This window comes from Rhinoderma darwinii, chromosome 7, assembly GCF_050947455.1.
Source record: "Rhinoderma darwinii isolate aRhiDar2 chromosome 7, aRhiDar2.hap1, whole genome shotgun sequence".
NCBI classification, from domain to species: domain Eukaryota; kingdom Metazoa; phylum Chordata; class Amphibia; order Anura; family Rhinodermatidae; genus Rhinoderma; species Rhinoderma darwinii.
The window spans coordinates 92,609,420-92,628,075 of record NC_134693.1 but is presented as its reverse complement, the minus strand read 5'-3'; the positions used below and the strand labels follow the sequence as shown (position 1 = coordinate 92,628,075).

General features: G+C 40.3%; 1 protein-coding gene across 4 annotated transcripts in view; it reads left to right on the top strand.

Moving 5' to 3' along the window:
* PLA2G6 (phospholipase A2 group VI) overlaps positions 1-18,656 on the top strand; it is a 168,279-nt gene that overhangs the window by 70,032 nt on the left and 79,591 nt on the right. For all 4 annotated transcript variants that reach the window (XM_075833685.1, XM_075833682.1, XM_075833681.1 and 1 more), the window contains exon 7: positions 3,003-3,185. In XM_075833685.1, the coding sequence (XP_075689800.1) occupies positions 3,003-3,185 (183 nt within the window). The remainder of the gene's footprint in view (positions 1-3,002; positions 3,186-18,656) is intronic.

Below are 18,656 nucleotides of genomic sequence, written 5' to 3'. Positions count from 1 at the left end.
CAAATCGACCAAAAAATAAAAAAAGTTATGCCTTTCGGAATGTGGTGAAACGAAACAATTTCGTTTTTCACAAATAGATTTTTCTTTGTAAAAGTAGTAAAATATATTACAAAAAAAAATATGAATTTGGTACCAGCAGTAAAAACAAAACCCAAAAAACAATGGAGGAATCGCGTTTTTTTTCCAATTTCAGCCTGAAATGAATTTTATTTTCAGTTTCCCAGTACATTAAATGGTACTTTAAATGGTGTCAATTGAAACTACAACTCCTCCCACGAGAAATAAGCCCTCACACCTCTCTACTGACAAAAAAATAAAAAAAGTTATGGCTCTTGGAAAGCGGGGAGGGAAAAAGAAAAAGCAAAAAATTGATCAGTCTGGAAAAGTGTTAATTAATTTCTAATAAAAAGCATTTATGACCACGTGTGGGGTATAGCCACACTCGGGAGAAATTGCTTTACAGATGTTGGGGTGCTTTTTCATCCTTTATCCTTTGTGAAAAAGTCAAAATTCAACATTTTAGTGGAAATAATGTTGATATTCATTTTCATGGCCTAATTCTAGTAAATTCTGCAAAAGACCTGTGGGGTCTAAATGCTCACTATACCTCTAGATAGATTCCTTAAGTTGTGTAGTTTCCCAAATGGTGTCAGTTTTGGGTGGTTTCCGCTGTTTTAGCCTCTCAGGGACTTTGCAAATGCAACATGGCACCCGTAAACCATTTCTTCTAAATTTGAGCTCCAAAAGCCAAATAGCGCTCCTTCCCTTCTAAGCCCTGCTGTGTGTCCAAACAGCAGTTTATTACCACATATGGGGTATTGCTGTAATCGGGAGAAATTGTTTTACAAATGTTGGGGTACTTTTTCTCCTTTATTCCTTGTAAAAATTAAGAAAAAAAAGTAGATTTTCACCTTTACAGACTAATTCCAATGAATTAAGCAAAACAACTGTGGTGTCAAAATGCTAACTAAACCCCTGGAAAATTTCCTTGAGGGGTGTAGTTTCCAAAATGGTGTCACCTTTGGGGGGTTTCCACTGTTTTGGTCCCTCCAGTGCATTGTAAACGCGACATGGCACTGAAAACTATTCTAGTAAAATCAGAAATCCAAAATCCAAATAATGCTCCTTCTATTCTGAGCCCTGCTGTGGGTTCAAACAACAGTTTATGACCACACATGGGGTATTGTTGTAATCGGGAGAAATTGCTTTACGAATGTTGGGGTGTTTTTTTTTCTCCTTTATTCCTTGTAAAAATTTAAGATTTGTACGTTTTTTCAGAAAAAAGTAGATTTTCATATTCACATACTTATTCAAATAAATTTAGCAAAAAAAACGTTGGTTCAAAATGCGAACTATACCTTTAGATAAATTCCTTGAGAGGTGTAGTTTCCAAAAAGGTGTCACTTTTATATATTCTAAAAAAAAAGGAGGCCCCAAAATCCACTAGGTGCTCCTTTGCTTCTGAGGCCTGTGTTTCAGTCCATTAGCACACTAGGGCCACATGTGGGATATTTCTAAAAACTGCAGAATCAGGGCAATAAATATTGAGTTGCATTTCTTGGGTAAAACTTTCTGTGGTACGGATTTTTTTTTATTACATAAGAATTTTGGCAAAAAAAAAATAAAAAAATGAAATTTGTAAATTTCACCTCTCTGTAAAAACGCTTAAAGGGTTAAAACACTTTCTGAATGCTGTTTTGAATACTTTGAGGGGTGCAGTTTTCAAAATGTGGTGATTTATGGGGACTTTCTAATATAGAAGGCCCTCAAAGCCACTTCAAAACTGAACTGGTTCCTGAAAAAATAGCCTTTTGAAATTTTCTGGAAAATATGAGAAATTGCTGCTAAAGTTCTAAACCTTGTAACGTCCTAGAAAAATAAAAGAATGTTAAAAAAATTATGCAAACATAATGTAGACATATGGGAAATGTAAACTAGTAACTATTTTGTGTGGTATAACTATCTGTTTTCCAAGCAGATACATTTAAATTTAGAAAAATTGGTTTTTCACAAATAAATATTGGTGTTTTTCACAAATATTGAATTTATCGACCCACATTTTTTCACTAACATAAAGTACAATATGTCACGAGAAAACAATCTCAGAATCACTTGGATAAGTAAAAGCATTCCGAAGTTATTGCCACATAAAGTGACACGTCAGATTTGAAGAAATCGGCTTCGTCCTGAAGGCCAAAACGTGCTGTCCTGAAGGGGTTAATACTTGCATTATGAAAAGCTATTTCAAAAACAAATGAATAAGCACAAGAGAAAAGCTGACAATATGGGTGCCCATAAGCTTGGCGGTAGTGTGCTGTGAGGTCAAAAACATGCAGCAAAACCATACAGGTTTTTACTGCAAATTTGCATGGTTTTTACCGGTGAAACACATATTTGACGGTGCAGCACACTACTGCCAGATGTACAAGCACCGTAAAAGATTCTTTATAGGCAGAAAGAAGTATAGTAATAATACAGCATGGTCCATCCATTGTTTGTACAGTGTGCTGCTTACTTTAAAGGAAACCTGTCACTAGAATTTAGGCATTAAACCACCAGCAACTCTTTATATTTCTGGGGTTTAAGGTTAAACATGCCCCTCTCAAAACGATTAGTTTTAGCGTTTTGTTTAAAAAGAAGTTATAATATAACGTGCACTGCATGTAAATAACCAAAGAGTCCTGAGATGTGTACTGGCCACATCTGAGCACTGAGCATGTGCAGGATGCTGTTGGACTCATCCCAAGAGCCTTCTCAGGTCATTTACTTACAGCACATGCTGTATTATAACTTAGTTTGAAACAAAATTCGAAAGTTTTGAGAGGGGCGTGTTTAGGACACTAAACCCAGCAGTATAATGACATGCTGGTGTTTTTAGTGCCCTAAAATCTAGTGACCGCTTCCCTTTGAGGGATCAGTACAGGCTTACAGATGCAGATTTCTATATAGTGTTGCCAGAAGGCCCAATGATTTATTTTGTATTTCTGTTTTTCTTCCTGTAGATGGCTGTAGTTTTGCTTGATCATGGTGGTAAAGTTAATGCTCTAAGTAGAACAGCAGAAACCCCTTTACACATTATGGTGAAGAAGGATCGATTTGACTGTGTTATGGTGCTCTTGACCCATGGAGCAAACCCAAACTCAAAGGGTGAACATGGAAATTCAGCCCTGCACCTTGCTATGAAGGTAAAAATAAATCTTGACGGTTCACTTTAACCCCTTAAAGAGGCTCTGTCACCAGATTTTGCAACCCCTATCTGCTATTGCAGCAGATAGGCGCTGCAATGTAGATTACAGTAACGTTTTTATTTTTAAAAAACGAGCATTTTTGGCCAAGTTATGACCATTTTCGTATTTATGCAAATGAGGCTTGCAAAAGTACAACTGGGCGTGTTGAAAAGTAAAAGTACAACTGGGCGTGTATTATGTGCGTACATCGGGGCGTGTTTACTACTTTTAATAGCTGGGCGTTCTGAAGAGAAGTATCATCCACTTCTCTTCACAACGCCCAGCTTCTGGCAGTGCAGATCTGTGACGTCACTCACAGGTCCTGCATCGTGTCGGCACCAGAGGCTACAGATGATTCTGCAGCAGCATCGGTGTTTGCAGGTAAGTCGATGTAGCTACTTACCTGCAAACGCTGATGCTGCTGCAGAATCAACTGTAGCCTCTGGTGCCGACACGATGCAGGACCTGTGAGTGACGTCACAGATCTGCACTGCCAGAAGCTGGGCGTTGTGAAGAGAAGTGGATGACACTTCTATACACAACGCCCAGCTATTAAAAGTAGTAAACACGCCCCAATGTACGCACATAATACACGCCCAGTTGTACTTTTACTTTTCAACACGCCCAGTTGTACTTTTGCAAGCCTCATTTGCATAAATACGAAAATGGTCATAACTTGGCCAAAAATGCTCGTTTTTTAAAAATAAAAACGTTACTGTAATCTACATTGCAGCGCCGATCTGCTGCAATAGCAGATAGGGGTTGCAAAATCTGGTGACAGAGCCTCTTTAAGGACTGAGCCTGTTTTGGCCTTGTGGAGACAGCCGATTTTTGCAAATCTGACGTGTTACTTTACATGGTAATAATTCCGGAATGCTTTTACCTATCCAAGCGATTCTGAGACTTTCTCGTGACATATTGTACTTTATGATACTGAATTATTTTTTTTTGTTAAATTCAATATTTATTTGTAAAAAACACCAAAATTTAGAGAAAATTTGCAAAGATCTGCGTATTTCTAAATTTTACTGTATCTGCTTGTAAAACAGATACTAATACCACACAAAATAGTTACTAGTTAACATTTCCCATATGTCTACTTACAAGGCTTAGAACTTTATCTGCAATTTCTCACATTTTTAAGAAAATTTCAAAAGGCTATTTTTTCAGGGACCAGTTCAGTTCTGAAGTGGCTTTGAGGGCCTTATATATTACAAAATCCCCATAAATCACCCCATTTTAAAAACTGCACCCCTCAAAGTATTCAAAACAGCATTCAGAAATTATTTTAACCCTTTAGGCGTTTCACAGGAAATAAAGCAAAGTAGAGGTGAAATTTACAAATTTCATTTTTTTTTTTACGAAATTCATTTGTAATAGTTTTTTTCTGTAACACAGAAGTTTTTATCAGAGAAACGCAACTTAATACTTATTGCCCAGATTCTGCAGTTTTTAGAAATATCCCACATGTGGCCCTAGTATGGTAATGGACTGAAACACAGGCCTCAGAAGCAAAGGAGCACCTAGTGGATTTTGGGGCCTCTATTTTATTAGAATATATTTTAGGCACCATGTCAGGTTTGAAGAGGTCTTATGGTGCCAAAACAGTGGAAACCCCCCAAAAGTGACCCCCATTTTGGAAACTTCACCCCTCAAGGAGTTTTTCTAGATGTATAGTTAGCATTTTGAGCCCACTGTTTTTTTTGCTAAATTTGTTGGAACTGGTCTGTGAATATGAAAATATATATTTTTTTTTCTGAAAAAACATAAGTTTTCGTTTTTACAAGGAATAAAGGAGAAAAAGCACCCCAACATTTGTAAAGTAATGTCTCCCGATTACGACAATACCCCATATGTGGTAATAAACTGCCGTTTGGACCCACAGCAGGGCTCAGAAGGGAACGAGCGCCATTTGGATTTTGGAGCGCAGATTTTGTTTGAATGGTTTTCGGTGCCATGTCGTGTTTGCAAAGCCCTGGAGGGACCAGAACAGTGGAAACTCCCCAAAAATGACCCCATTTTGGAAACTACACCCCTCAATGAGTTTTTCTAGGGGCATAGTTAGCATTTTGACCGTACACGGTTTTTGCAGAATTTATGGGAATTATGCCGTGAAATTGAAAATCGAAATTTTTTTTCTAATAAAATTTAGTTTTAGCTCAGATTTTTTTCATTTTTACAATAGATAAAGGAGAAAAACCATCCCAACATTTGTAAAGCAAACTCTTCTGAGCACAGCGATACCCCATATGTGGTAATAAACTGCTTTTTGGACACACGGCGGGGATTAGAAAGGACGGAGCACCGTTTGACTTTTGGAGCTCAAGTTTTGCTGGAATGGTTTGCGGCCCCATGTCACATTTGCAAAGCCACTGAGGGGCCAAAATAGTACAAACCCCGCAATAGTGACCCCATGTGGGAAACTACACCCCTCATGGAATTTATCTAGCGGTATAGTGAGCATTTTGACCCCACTGTTTTTCTGCAAAATTATTGGAATTATTCAGTGAAAATGAAAATCTACATTCTTTCCACTAAAATGTTTAATTTTTTTAATTTCACAAGGAATAAAGGAGAAAAATCACCCCAACAATTGTAAAGCAATCTCTCCCAAGTACGGCAATACCCCATATGTGGTCATAAACTGCTGCGTGGACACACGGCAGGGCTCAGAATGGCAGGAGTGCTACTTGGCATGTAGATTTTGGTTGATTGTTTTTTTGGCGCAATGTCGCATTTGCAGAGCCCCTGAGGTACCAGTACAGTAGAAACCCCTGAGAAGTGACTCCATTTTGGAAACTATACCCCTCGGTAATCATCTAGGGGTGTAGTGAGCATTTTGATCCCACAGGTGTTTCATAGATTGTATTAGAATGAAGCAGTGAAAATGAAAAATTATTTTTTTTTCCCAAAAATATGTCGTTTTGCACCCAATTTTTTTTTCCCACAAGGGGTAATAAAAACAACATAAAACTTGTTACCCAATTTCTCCCGAGTACGGCAATACCCCATGTGTGGCCCTAAACTGCTGTTTGGGCACATGGCAGAGCTCAAAATGGAAGGAGCGCCATTTGGCTTTTAGAGCGCAGATTTTGCTGGACTGGTGTATGGGCACCATGTCGCATATGCAGAGCTCCCTTAGGTACCAGAGTAGAGTAGAAAACCCTGAGAAGTGACCCCATTTTGTAAACTACACCCCTCATTTATCATTTGCCTGGACATATGGCAGGGCTTAGGAGTGAAAGGCGAATGTGAGGCCTATTTTGGTGATTTATGCAGCATTAGCACACAATCGCAGGGCTCTGGGGTCAAATAGTAAAACAAGCCCCCAACTAGTGACCCCCATTCTGGAAACGGCACCCCTGAAAGCATTTTATTAAGGGGTGTAGTGAGCATTTTGACCACACACAGGTGTTTTTTCCTATTAGAAATGAATGCTCAGTGGAAGGTGCAAAGTGAAAATTGCACATTTCCACAGGTATATGCCATTTTAGTGCACAATATGTTGTGCCCAGTTCGTGCCACTGAAGACAAATACCTCAAACTGTTAAGCGGGTTCTTCCGGGGTTGGGCGATGCCATATATGTGGACGTAAACTGCTGTTTGGGCACGCTGCAGGGTTCAGAAGGGAGGGAGCGCCACTTGGCTTTTGGAGCGCAGATTTTGTTTAGTGGTAGTTTTGTTTGGGGTTTTGCTGGGATTTCAGTTTAGAATGTGGGGGCTTACCTAATCTGTACGGGGTACATCAGGGCATAATAAGAGGGTATAATAATGGGGTAAATAAATAATATTTCATAGATCTGTGGCCAGTGTTGCATCAATAAATTGTGCCAGATGTTATCCACCTTTGGACACTCTGCACATTTTGCGTTGCTATATTCTGAGAGGCAGAACTTCTTTATTTTTTCTTCACTGGAGCTGTGTGAGGGCTTATTTGTTTTGCGTTGCAATCTGTAGATTTCATTGGTACCATTTTGGGATACATGTGATTATTTTTTTTTTTTTGATCACTTTCCATTTCAGTTTTTTTGGCAAGCAATGTGACCAAAAAACAAAAAAACAGCAATTCTGATGTTTTTTATTCTTTTTTTTTTTTTTTTTTTACAGCGTACGCCATGCGCTATGAATGACAATTTTACATTATTCTGCGGGTCGGTACGATTACGGCGATACCAGATGTATATAGTTTCTTATGTTTTGCAGCGTCTGCACAATAAAATCACTTGTTTCAAATTAATTTTTTGTGTCACCATATTCTGAGAGCCATAACTTTTTTATTTTTCCTTCAAAAAAGCTGTGGGAGGGCTTGTTTTTTGCAGTTTTTAATGGTGTAATTTTGGGGTACATGCAACTTTTAGATTCCTTTTTTTATTCTGTTTTGCGAGGGGTAGTGACTAACAAACAGCGATTCTGGAATAGTGCTGTATTTAATTTTTTTATGATGTTCACCGTGTGGTTAAAATAGTGTGATATTTTTATAGTTCGGGTCGTTACGGATGCGGTGATACCACATGTGTACTTTTTTTTTAATGTTTTTCATTTTTTCCTTAACCCTTTCAAGACCGAGCTCATTTTGGCCATCAGGACCAGACCCATTTTTTCAAATCTGACATGTTACTTTATGTGGTAATAACTCCGGAATGCTTTTGCCTATCCAACCAATTCTGAGATTGTTTTCTCGTGACATATTGTACTTTATATTAGTGGAAAAATTTGGTCAATAAATTCATTGCTTATTTGTGAAAAACACCGAAATTTAGAGAAAATTTGCAAAAATTATGATTTTTCTAATTTTAAATGTATCTGCTTGTAAAACAGATAGTAATACCACACAAAATAGTTACTATTTCACATATTCCATATGTTTACTTTATATTTGCAAAGTTTTTTGAACATTAGTTAATTTTTCTAGGACGTTACAAGGCTTAGTACTTTACCAGCAATTTCTCAAATTTTCAAGAAAATGTCAAAAGGCGATTTTTACAGGGACCAGTTCAGTTCTAAAGCGGATTTGAGGGCCTTATGTACTAGATAGACCCCATAAATCACCCCATATTAAAAACTGCACCCCTCAAAGTATTCAAAACAGCATTCAGAAAGTTTCTTAACCCTTTAGGCGTTTCACAGGAATTAAAGCAATGAGGGGAAATTGACAATTTATTTTTTTTGCTGCAATTCATTTGTAATACATTTTTTTCTGTAACACAGAAGGTTTTACCAGAGAAACGCAACTCAATATTTATTGCCCAGAGTCTGCAGTTTTTAGAAATATCCCACATGTGGCCGTAGTGTGATAATGGACTGAAATACCGGCCTCAGAAGCAAAGGAGCACCTAGTGGATTTTGTGGCCTCCTTTTTTTAGAATATATTTTAGGCACCATGTCGGGTTTGTAGTGCCAAAACAGTGGAAATCCCCCAAAAGTGACACTGTTTTGAAAACTGCACCCCTCAAGGAATTTATCAAGGGGTATAGTTAGCATCTTGACCCCACAGGTCTTCTGCTATATTTATTGGTGTTTGCCTGTGAAAGTGAAAATCTACTTTTTTTTTCTGGAAAAAATATAAAAATTTTTTTTTTGCAAGGAATAAAGAATAAAAAGCACCCCAAAACTTGTAAAGCTACTTCTCCCGATTACAGCAATACCCCATATGTGGTACTAAACTGCTGTTTGGACCCACGGCAGAGTTCAGAAGGGAAGGCGCGCCATTTGGATTTTGAAGCGCAGATTTTGCTGGATTGGTTTTCAGTGCCATGTCGCGTTTGCAACGCCCTGGAGGGAGCAAAACGGTGGAAACCCCCAAAAAGTGACCCCATTTTGTAGACTACACCCCTCAAGGAATTTTTCTAGGGGTATAGTTAGCATTTTGACCCCACAGTTTTTTTGCTGAATTTAGTGGAATTAGGCCGTGAAAAATGAAAATCTACTTTTTTCTGAAAAAACATAGAAATGTTACATTTTTACAATGAATAAAGGAGAAAAATCACCCCAAAATTTGTAAAGCAATTTGTCCTGATTACAGCAATACGCCATATATGGTAATAAACTGCTGTTTGGACCCACGGCAAGACTCAGAAGGGAAGGAACAATATTTGGCTTTTGGAGCTCAAATTTAGCTGGAATGGTTTTCGGGTGTCATGTCGCATTTGCAAAGCCCCTGAGGTACCAAAACAGTGGAAACCTCCCAAAAGTCCCGCGGGTGCCGATGGTTGCCATTAGCAACCATAGGGTGCGATCTAAGGGGTTAATCGGACGGATCGGAGCCAAGCTCTAGTCCTGGCCGTTAGAGCACGATATCCGCTGTGACAAACAGCTGACAACCCCGCCCGCGTCAACCATCATGTTTGCCGACAGGCTAGAAGACGCTTTGATCGCTGCATCTAAGGAGTTAATCGGCCGGATCGGAGCCTAGCTCCTGTCCTGGCTGTTACAGAGGGGTGTCAAACAGGTGATACCCGGTGGTGATGGCGCTGGCTCACAGCAATCGATCAACTGTCATAAACAGTTAACAGCACAGTTCTGTCACCTTGTCCTTTGACAGGGTGACCGTTTTTAGCCTGGACGCACCGGTACGTCCCGGTGCCTTAACCCCTTCCCACACCTTGGCGTACATGCTGCCCAGATGAGCAGTAACTTTGCGCACCTGGGCGTGCAGTTAAGTCCGTACTTTAAAAGTTAACCGCCGCGCGGCGCTACACCGCAGCGGAGTTTAACTTCTCAGGCAGTCTGACCTGATGTCCGGGCCGACAACAAGGGACCAATTGAAGCTGTCCCTTGTTGTAGATCGCTCTGATTGGTTAGTCTGTGCAGACTTACCAATCGGAGCTCACTTCTTAGTAGGAAATACGTCACAGGCTCTGATATCCTCAGTTGGAGTCTGTAAGTCGAGGAGATCCGAGGCTGTAGCGTCGTGTCGTGTGAAGAGAACTGTTAAATTCAGAAAACCCCATAATATCCCCATTAATTCCTTGATTACAGTGTCTAACTGTGATCAGCGCCCCCCCCCCCCCTTCCTCTCCCAGTCTCTAAGGGAGTTTTTTTTTTTTTGTGCTTGTTTTTTTTCAATTCATAAAAGTCTAAAAAAAGTTTAGTCAGTCTTAGTCAGCGTCCATTTAGTCAGTGTTAGTCAGTGTTGGTCAGCGTCCATTTAGTCAGTGTTAGTTAGCGTCACTTACTTTCAGACTGTCTGTTAGCGTCTGTCCGTCCGTTTGTTAATCAGTCAGCGTCAGTCATCGTCTTTGTCAGTGTAGTTTAGTCAGTGTTAGTTTGTGTCATAAAATAAAAAAATAAATAAAAAATAAATATTAGTGTACGTTAGTGTTTTATGTAAAAAAAAAAGACAAAATAATTTTTTTTTATACATTTAATCAAAATGGCCCGCAAAACCTTTACTGCAGAAGAGGCGTATGAGATGCTCGCATCAGACACCGATACTGCGAGTGATGCTGGGTCCGCTTTTGCTCTGTCCTCCTCAAGGGACACCAAGGAACCCACTCGCAGTCGCAGGAGGGTTAGTGTTCAGGTTTCACCTGCACCTGAACCCAATTGGTTGCCCCCAACATCCTACATCCCCAAGTACCGGACTTTACTGCTGCTGCAGGGGTCCAAGTCCAGACAGCAGAGCTGTCCGAGATTGAGTTTTTCGGACAGCCTTGTGGAAAATATTGTTGAGCAAACTAATCTGTGCTCAACAATTTATTGCTGTCAACCCCAAAAGTTTTTATGCCAGGCCATACCGGTGGCATCCCACTGACAAAGCAGAAATGCTGCAGTACTGGGGATTGGTACTGAATATGGGCCTACCAAAGAAGCCATCAGTGAGGGCTTATTGGTCCACAGATATTCTGTACCACTGCCCCTTATACCGCGCCACAATGCCCAGGGCTCGTTTTGAGGCAATCCAGAAATGTTTACATTCCAATGACTATTCCCAGTGCCCCCCCCCCCCAGGATGACCCCAATTTTTAATAGACTCTACAAAATTAGACCCCTTATTTCCCATTTGGCCCAAAAGTTTTCATCAACTTATACCCCTGGCAGAGAAATTGCCGTTGACGAGTCCCTGGTGCATTTCAAGGGAAGGGTGAAATTCAGGCAGTATTTGCCCAACAAACGTGCCAGGTATGGCATAAAAATTTACAAGTTGCGTGAGTCGGAGTCGGGCCACACACACACACACACACACGTTTAAAATATATGAGGGAAGGGACAGTCAAATTGAGCCCCCGAACTGCCCACCCGTCCTGAACACAACTGGGAAGATTGTCTGGGACTTCCTGCACCCACTGTTTAATCAGGGGTACCACTTGTATATAGACACCTGGTATACAAGTGTACCCCTGTTCAAATGCCTGGCGGAGCAAAAAACAGTGGCGTGTGGGACGGTCCGCAAAAACCAGAGACAGCTCCCAAAAAACCTTCTCGACCAACCCCTGCAGTGTGGTGAGAGCAGGGCGTCCCTTAGCGAAGGGGTCCTATTTTTGAAGTTCAGGGACAAGAAGGATGTCCTAATGCGGACATCAATCCATGACGCCACCTGCTCTCTTGTCCCTGTGCGTGGTGCAACACCCACCACCACGTCTCGGCCTGTCTGCATCCAGGCCTATAATAAGTTCATGGCGGGAGTGGACCTTTCTGACCAGATGCTCAAGCCGTACAATGCCATGCGGAAATTCAATATTTGGTCTAAAAAACTTGCAGTGTACTTCATCCAAATGGCATTGTACAACTCCTTTGTAATTTACAGGAGCACTGGTCAGGAGGGGACATAACTGGAGTACCAGGAGAAGGTGATCAAATCCCTTCTCTTTTGGAATGTGGCAGAGGTAGGAGAAAGTTCTACCTCTGCAAGTACGGATGTCCACAGGATAGTTCCAGGGCAGCACTTTCCTGGTGAAGTGCCGCCCACAGAAAAAAATAGGCGCCCCCAGGAATAGTGTCGTCTGCGCCAGAAGAGGCATAAGAAAAGACACGACATACCAGTGTAACACCTGTCCCACCCACTGTGGACTGTGTATGAAGGAGTGCTTCCGGATATACCACACCTCTCTGGAGTTCTAAATTTTATTTTCATCCGTCCCTTTCATTTATAATTATAGTCCCTTCCATTTACAATTCATTTGATTTACCAGAACCATTTCACCATTTAAAAATGGAAGATCCCCCATAACAAAACTAAAAATACTCATTATACCCCTAGATGAATACCTAGGATTTGTAATATCGTGTAGTATCTGCACAATTTTTTAGGCCTATGCAAACATGACGTGTGCCCAAATATCATCCAAGTAAAATAAGACCTCAAAATCCTTGTGGTGTTCCAATATTTCTGGCCCTGCCATATGTCCAGCAACAGCAGATTAGAGCCAATTTGAGGGTATTTCTAAACTCAGAAGAAATGGGCCAATAAATGTTGAGGTGCTTTTCTTCACTTGCATGATCAGTGTCTGAAAAATCTGTCCTATAAATGAAGCATTTGTGAAAAAAATGTAAATGTTCTTTTTCACTCCACATTTCCACAAGATTCTGCAAAGAAAAAAAGTGTGGTCAAAAAAGTGATTACACACTGAGAAAAATTCTTAGAGGGGGTGTAGTTATCAAAATGGGGTAATTTCTGGGGGGTTTCCCATCATTATGGGGGCTCAGCGTCTCATGCAAAACTTGGGCCCTGCAAACCTAAGGCTACTCCTTCACTTCCAGGCACTGCCATGTGTCCACACAACATATTTGATCCACATTGGGGATATCTCTGAACTCGGTACAAATGGGCCAATAGATGTAAAGATGCTTTTCTACACTTGCATGCTCTGTGTCTGAAAAATCTGTCCTATAAATTAAGCATTTGTGAAAAAATTTCAAATGTTCTTTTTCACGCCAGATATCCACAAGATTCTGCAAAAAACTATGGGGTTAAAAAAGTGATCACACCCCTAGAAAAAAATTCCTTGAGGGGCGTAGTTTCCAAAATGGGGTCACTTTTGGGGGGGGGGTTTCCACTGTTTTGGTCCCTCCAGTGCATTGCAAACGCGACATGGCACTGAAAACTATTCCAGCAAAATCCGCTCTCCAAAATCCAAATGACGCTCCTTCTCTTCTGAGCCCTGCTATGGGTCCAAACAGTGTATTACCACATATGGGGTATTGCCGTAATCGGGAGAAATTGCTTTACAAATGTAGCAGTGTTTTTTTTCTTCTTTATTCCTTGTAAAAATTTCTAGGTTTTTTCAGAAAAAAAGTAGATTTTCATCTTCACACACGAATTCAAATAAATTTAGCAAAATAACTGGGGTCAAAATGCGAACTATAGCCCTAGAAAGATTCCTTGAGGGGTGGCGTTTCCAAAATGGGGTCACTTTTGGGAGGGTTTCCACTGTTTTGGTCCCTCCAGTGCATTGCAAACGCGACATGGCCCTGAAAACTATTCCAGCAAAATCTGCGCTCCAAAATCCAAATGACGCTCCTTCTCTTCTGAGCCCTGCTGTGGGTCCAAACAACAGTGTATTACCACATATGGGGTATTGCCATAATCGGGAGAAATTGCTTTACAAATGTAGCAGTGCTTTTTCTCCTTTATTCCTTGTAAAAATTTCTACGTTGTTTCAGAAAAGTAGATTTTCATCTTTACACACTAATTCAAATAAATTTAGCAAACAAACTGTGGGGTCAAAATGCTAACTATACCCCTAGAAAGATTCCTTGAGGGGTGCAGTTTCCAAAATGGGATCACTTTTGCAGGGTTTTTACTGTTTCGGCAGAACAAGAACTCTTCAAACCTGACATGGTGCCTAAAATATATTCGAAAAAAAGGAGGCCCCAAAATCCTCTAGGTGCTCCTTTGCTTCTGAGGCTTGTGCTTCAGTCCGTTAGCGCACTAGGGCCACAAGTGGGATATTTATAAAAAGTGCAGAATCTGGGAAATAAATATGGAGTTGCTTCGTGGGAAAAACCTTCTGTTACACAGAAACAAAATTATTACATAAGAATTTTGGCAAAAAAAATGAAATTTGTAAATTTCACCTCTAGTTTGCTTTAAAGAGGCTCTGTCACCAGATTTTGCAACCCCTATCTGCTATTGCAGCAGATAGGCTCTGCAATGTAGATTACAGTAACGTTTTTATTTTTAAAAAACGAGCATTTTTGGCCAAGTTATGACCATTTTCGTATTTATGCAAATGAGGCTTGCAAAAGTACAACTGGGCGTGTTGAAAAGTAAAAGTACAACTGGGCGTGTATTATGTGCGTACATCGGGGCGTGTTTACTACTTTTACTAGCTGGGCGTTGTGTATAGAAGTGTCATCCACTTCTCTTCACAACGCCCAGCTTCTGGCAGTGCAGCACTATGACGTCACTCACAGGTCCTGCATCGTGTCGGCACCAGAGGCTACAGATGATTCTGCAGCAGCATCGGCGTTTGCAGGTAAGTCGATGTAGCTACTTACCTGCAAATGCTGATGCTGCTGCAGAATCAAGTGTAGCCTCTGGTGCCGACACGATGCAGGACCTGTGAGTGACGTCACAGTGCTGCACTGCCAGAAGCTGGGCGTTGTGAAGAGAAGTGGATGACACTTCTATACACAACGCCCAGCTAGTAATAGTAGTAAACACGCCCCGATGTACGCACATAATACACGCCCAGTTGTACTTTTACTTTTCAACACGCCCAGTTGTACTTTTGCAAGCCTCATTTGCATAAATACGAAAATGGTCATAACTTGGCCAAAAATGCTCGTTTTTTAAAAATAAAAACGTTACTGTAATCTACATTGCAGCGCCTATCTGCTGCAATAGCAGATAGGGGCTGCAAAATCTGGTGACAGAGCCTCTTTAATTCCTCTGACACACCTAAAGGGTTAAAACACTTTCTGAATGCTGTTTTGAATACTCTGGGACAGTTTTATGGGGACTTTCTAACATAGAAGGCCCTCAAAGCCACTTCAGAACTGAACTGGTCCCTGAAAAAATAGGCTTTTGAAATTTTCTTGAAAATATGAGAAATTGGTGCTAAAGTTCTAAGCCTTGTAATGTCGTAGAAAAATAAAAGGATGTTCAAAAAATGATACAAACATAAAGTAGACATATGGGATATGTGAAATAGTAACTATTTTTTGTGGTATTACTACCTGTCTTCCAAGCAGATACATTTAAATTTCGAAAAATGTAAATTTTTGCAAATTTTCTCTACATTTTTTATGTTTTTCACAAATAAATATTGAATTTATCGACCAAATTTTTTCACGAACAGAAAGTACAATGTAACGAGAAAACAATCTCAGAATCGCTTGGATAGGTAAGAGCATTCCGAAGTTATTACCACATAAAGTAACACGTCAGATTTGAAAAAAATCGGCCTCGTCCTCAAGGCCAAAACAGGCTCAGTCCTGAAGGGGTTAAAGCAATACAGGACGTACCGATGCGTCCTGGTGCGGTAAGGGGTTAATATTGTATTAGACAATTTTATAGATGGAATTTTACTGAAGCAGGGCAGATGGATTTCACACATGCACAGCCTGGGATCTGGTGCACAACCCCTGAGTGCATAAGGCTGTTGCTGCTAAAGAGAATGGATACTATAACAAGTGTGTGTTAGTAGAAAAAATTGTATGGAGGGGGCCAATTCACATAAGTTGTTTTATATCAAAGATGTTAGGACCCTATATTCTGAGTATGAACATGCACTAAAGTTTTTGTGCTCATATTTCTGCCTATAACTATATAATTAACACCTTGATTCCAGCCCTGCAATTGGCCCTGTTCGATTCGTTCTGACAAATCGGCTTAGGATCACTCCCCGTTGATACTGGGTGTTGGAGTCCACCCGGTTGTCAATTCAATTGCAAATTACCATATAGGCGGTCGAAACAAAAGGGCTGATTGCGCGGGGAACAGAAGCCTGTAGAGTGAGGAAAAAAATATGGGAAAGACAAGATTCCAAGTATGGCCACGATTTAAAGTTTTTCGTAACATGAAAGGTCCTCTATAGCACACAGTGATTTTTTTCATCACTGCAATCCAAAACCCATAACTTTTTTTATTTTACCGTCGATCTACATATTATTATTATTTTTTTTAAGCGCGTTCACAATGAGGGATAAGTATTATGTACATTTTATAGAATGGGCTTTTATATTACAGCGAGTTACGGACTTTCTGTAACTCATCCATGTATTGCAGTGTATTGTACCATTGATCTAATGATTGCTGGTCAAGTCCCCTAGGGGAACTATTAAAATGTGTAAAAAAAACAAAAAAACTTCGATACATTTTAAAAGTAAAATAAAACAAAAACCTTTTCCTATTTTTCCCCAAGCACAATGTAAAAAGTCTGAAACTATTACAATACAGCATTATTTTACCCACACAGTGAACGGCGTAAATTTTTTTTATTTAAAACCCCAGAATCGTCTTTTGGTCACCATAGCGCTAAAAAGAATGAAATAAAAAGTGATAAAAAAATTGTATGTACAAAAAAAAATGATGCTAATAAAAACTACAGCTCGTCCCGCAAAAACTAAGCCCTCACACCGCTCAAACGATTGAAAAATATAAGTTATGGCTCTCAGAATGTGGTGAAACTGAACAAATTATTTCTTTTAACCAATAGTTTTTTCTTTGTAAAAGAAGTAAAATATGACATTTTTTCATATTTTCTTTTGTCTAAAACCTGGGTGCGTCTTCTAGTCAGGTGCATCTTATAGTCCGAAAAATACGGTAAGTGTGAAACAATACCTTTTTTTTTCTTTTCCAAAATTTTTATTGTTTTACAGAAATAGAAATTGCAAATACAACAGATGTAGTCATAAGGCACAAACAAAACCGATTTAGATAACTGTGCCCAAGTCGGCAGCAAGCATAATACCGTATTTTTCGGACTATAAGACGCATCTGACTATAAGACGCACCCAGGTTTTAGACAACAGAAAATAGGAAAAAATGTCATATTTTACTTTTTTTTTTTTCATAATCTAAATTTTTATTACGAATTTTAGCAAATACAAAAGCAAACAAGCCAAAGAAAACATCTCAATATACATACATGTCATTATTTGCATTGTCTGTAGTTCTCTTAGGTAAGACATTAGCATGTTTCAACATATTACACACACACCTTATCTGTGAAATTCACATCTCAGGCTATAGGCATTGTCTCGCCTTGATAAGGTCTCATCATAAAAGTATATCCAAGGCTTTGTGTAAAGTGTGTAGTATCATTCTAAGTCCCACGAAAGGAGGGAGGAAGAAGAAGAGGGAAAGAGAGAAATAGGGAAAGATCAAGGAAAGAGATAGACGCCCAGAGCTAAACATCCTGGGCCACCCAGAAACTCCCCGTGTCCCACCTGCCCAGTGGAGGCAAGGAGAGGATTGACTGGGAAGGAGAGAAGGGGTTCCCTTCTCCCAGACGGAAGCCCCTAAATTAGCAGACTGCTCCTGACCGACCCCTCTATGGGGGGGGGGTTCCACCTAGCCATTTAGCAAAGTGTGGACCAGATTTGAAGGACGACCATGCACTCCACAGAGAAGGAACCACACCAAAGCGATCACTGTCCTCTGCAACCAGAGATTCCATTCGACATAAAGAATCCATCTCGACAACTGAAGGCGGCACAGTAGACTTCCAATGTCTAGGAATAACTGTTCGTGCCGCAGTCAGGAAATGCCGTAGTAGCCACTTCCTAATACTCGGCAAAGGGCCCGGAATTAGGGATAGCAAAGCCATCTGAGGAGTGGGCACCAGCTGTGTACCTTCCACTTCTGTATAGATTTCAAAAATCGCTTTCCAGAAGGTCTGCAATACTGGACATTACCACCAGATGTGCAACATTGTTCCGGTCTCAGTCCCGCACCGCCAACACAAGTCTGACACCTCAGGGTACATTCTGCTCAGAATCTGTGGGCAACGGTACCATCTAGTCAGTATTTTGAAGTTTTTTTCCTGTGCATGACATGCCATCAGCATTTTGTGAGATAGAAAAAATATTCGATCACAATCAGCCAGTGACAGGGTTACTCCCAGTTCTCGCTCCCATGCGCTGACGTATGCAGGAGGCTGATCATCACAGGCCTCTAGAAGTAAGGTATACAGGTTAGATATCACCCGGGTCGGGATTGACCTCGCCTGGCATTTAAAATTAAAGGATGACTTTAAGAGCTCCAGTGTCTCAGAAGATAAGGAAATGTTGAGTGCTTCAGTTTTCGTATAGTTTACTTTAAAGTTGCTGACCTGGCCAAATACTTCGAATTCTCTAATGAGTACTGGTAAGGAGATTACAGGGTTTGTCACGAAGAGCAGGAGATCATCGGCATATAGAGCCAATTTATGACAATCTCCACCTATTCCTATCCCTGTTATATCTGGGGAATTACAGATAGCCACAGCTAAGTGCTCCATCGTGATGACATAAAGTGCTCCATCGTGACATAAAGTGCTCCAT